The sequence below is a fragment of the Gavialis gangeticus genome, unplaced genomic scaffold (genome assembly GCF_001723915.1).
Source record: "Gavialis gangeticus isolate Ggan-Ray unplaced genomic scaffold, GavGan_comp1, whole genome shotgun sequence".
Classification (NCBI taxonomy): Eukaryota; Metazoa; Chordata; order Crocodylia; family Gavialidae; genus Gavialis; species Gavialis gangeticus.
In genome coordinates this window covers 31,054,776-31,057,277 of record NW_017729028.1, presented here as the reverse complement: position 1 = coordinate 31,057,277, position 2,502 = coordinate 31,054,776, and the positions used below count along the sequence as shown (strand labels likewise).

At 50.6% G+C, this 2,502-nt stretch overlaps 1 protein-coding gene across 1 annotated transcript in view; it reads left to right on the top strand.

Moving 5' to 3' along the window:
* KIF13B (kinesin family member 13B) overlaps window positions 1–2,502 on the top strand; it is a 200,729-nt gene that overhangs the window by 132,748 nt on the left and 65,479 nt on the right. Inside the window, exon 31 of the mRNA XM_019520900.1 lies at window positions 956–1,132. Coding sequence (XP_019376445.1) covers window positions 956–1,132 — 177 coding nt within the window. The remainder of the gene's footprint in view (window positions 1–955; window positions 1,133–2,502) is intronic.

Sequence of the window (2,502 nt, the reverse complement as noted above, 5' to 3'; positions counted from 1 at the left end):
TGGATGCATGACAAGGTGCAGTTGGCCTTCCTGACCGTGTCCCCACACTGCCGGCCCGTGTTCATCTTGGCATCAATGATGACTCCAAGATCCTTTTCTGCCTCTGCCCTGCCGAGAAGGGAGTTCCCCAACCTGTAGGTATGCTGCTGGTTCTTCCTCCCCAGGTGCAGCACCTTGCACTTGTCAGTGTTGAATCCCATCCTGTTCTCATCCACTCACCCCTGTAACCTGTCTAGGTCCGATTGCAGCCTATTCGTCCCTTCTAGCGTGCCCACTTCCCCCCACATCTTAGTGTCATCAGCAAATTTGAACAGGGTGCTTTTTACCCCCTCGTCCAAGTCACTGATGAAGATTTAGTGCCAGTCTTCATAGACTTATAGGGTTGGGAGGGACCCCAAGAGTTATCTGGTCTAACCTCCTGCACAAATGCAGGAATGCTATGAATTTGTGCATTTTTTAAGAACAGGTAGATTCCCTTATTTCTTCATGAGCACCCATATGTCTATATTTTAGGAATGTTGCTTCAGGCAAAATAATATTTCACAAATATCAAATGGTGGTTTTAAGATAAGCAGATTGCAAAATTTGCACTGTAATCTTGACATGCTTTTCCTGTTTCTCTTAATAATGGACAAGATTAAAATGTGTAGTGAGAAACAATAATTCAAAGGATATTTTGTGCAGGTTTAGAGCTCTTTTCCAAAAAAAAAGAGATGACCTTGAATTTAAATAAGTCTGAATCTTTCATTCATGCACCTCTGCCAGATGAAAGATGATTGGAAATGCCCTCTTCTGAGCACAGGCATTTTATTTCTTACCAATTCATATGTGATTTTTGGAAAAATTGAATTTAAAAATGTATTATGTATTTTTTGTTAATTACGCTTAATTAATTACAGCTACTTATACTTCTAATCATGCTTATCAGCAGAGACGCTTTTCTTTTCCTTTGCAGGTGAATGCAGAAGCCTCATGGGACTCCACAGTCCATAACTGTGTTCAGCTCAGTAAAGGAACAGCAACAGATGAAAGAGTTTTCCTTATAGTGAGAGTGACTGTCCAGCTCAGTCATCCTGCAGAAATGCAGCTGGTGCTGCGCAAACGCATCTGCGTTAATGTCTATGGCCGACAGGTATGTCCTTTTTGAATTGTGCGGGAAATTTTGACACCAGGCTGAAGGAATGACGGATCTGAGGCTAGAAGGGTGGTGGGTTTGCTTAGTGCTAAATGGCAGTTAGGAAATTAAAGCATGAGCATCTCTTATGCTCAGTCTTATGCTTAGGACGCATTCTCTGGCCTCTCTGCGCTATTGTTTTTTAATACTGCAGTTCTCTGTGTTTTGGCAGCTTTGATAGATGACCAGTATCCAGTTATGAGGTGGGGGTGTTAATAGGGTGTTATTGTGAGTCCTAAGCAAGCATCCCTTGAAGAAGGGGTGGGCAAAATACAGCCCACGGGCTGGATCTGACCCACCAGGCCTTTCTATCTGGCTTGCAGGGCCCCTAAAAAATTTAGAAAGTTAATTATTATCTGCGTGTGGCTGCCTGTCAAAGATGACGAGGCACCAATGGCAGCAGGACCCAGGAGAAACCAGCGGCAGGACCCAGCAGCTGAACAGCAAGACCCATCCAGTCCTGCCCCACCTCCAGCCCCCAGCTGGAAGCCTCTGTGGCTTCTGGTCTGGTGACTCTGCAGCTCTTCCCTGTCCTCCCTGTGTCTGAGAGGGACTCAGATAAGATCAGATGGAGAGAGAGGAGGAAAGTGCTGCCAGCAGCCTACCCTGCGGGATCCAAGCTGGGCTGAATCCATGCTGTGCCACATGGCGGCGGGGCAGAAACTGCGACGATCTGCCCGCGCCAGGCCGGGCTGGTTCCATGCCATGCTATGAGGTCCTGGCTAGGGCGGACTGGAGCCGGAGCGATGGGCAGGTGTGGGGGGGGGGGAACGGTGCTGGGTAGGGAGAACAGCAGCAGCAGTGGTGGGTGTGCAGGAGGGAAGTAGGGAAGTGGTGGTGGCGGGCAGGAGTGTGGAGCCCATGCCAGTGCCCTGGGGCTTGGGGGGACCCAGGGTGGGGCAGCAGGAGTGGAGAGTCTTCCAAGCTGTATCGCGCGAGGCTCACGCATAGTCCGCAAAAGCTGCATACAATGGAGCCAGCGGCTTGGCCTCACTCACTGCTATGTGTAGGTCATGGAAAACAGCAGGGAGCTCTGCACTATGGTGCTGGGATGGCTGTGCCCCTCTCCCTGCCTCCCTGGCCAAGCCCCATGACCTGCACCACTGGCTTCATCACTCAGGGCTCGGTGAGGCTGGCCTCGCATGCTGCCACCACCTGCAGCGGGGGACTAGGGTGGGAGCACAGGCTGTTGCATGCTGTGGGGCCAGGTGCGGCTGGCCCTGCTCACTGCCCCCACAGACAGTTCTAGGATTCGCACACTCCAGGGACTCTAAGGACCCTTCCCTCCCTACCCCCATGTACATGCATGCGCGCACACACACTCCCAC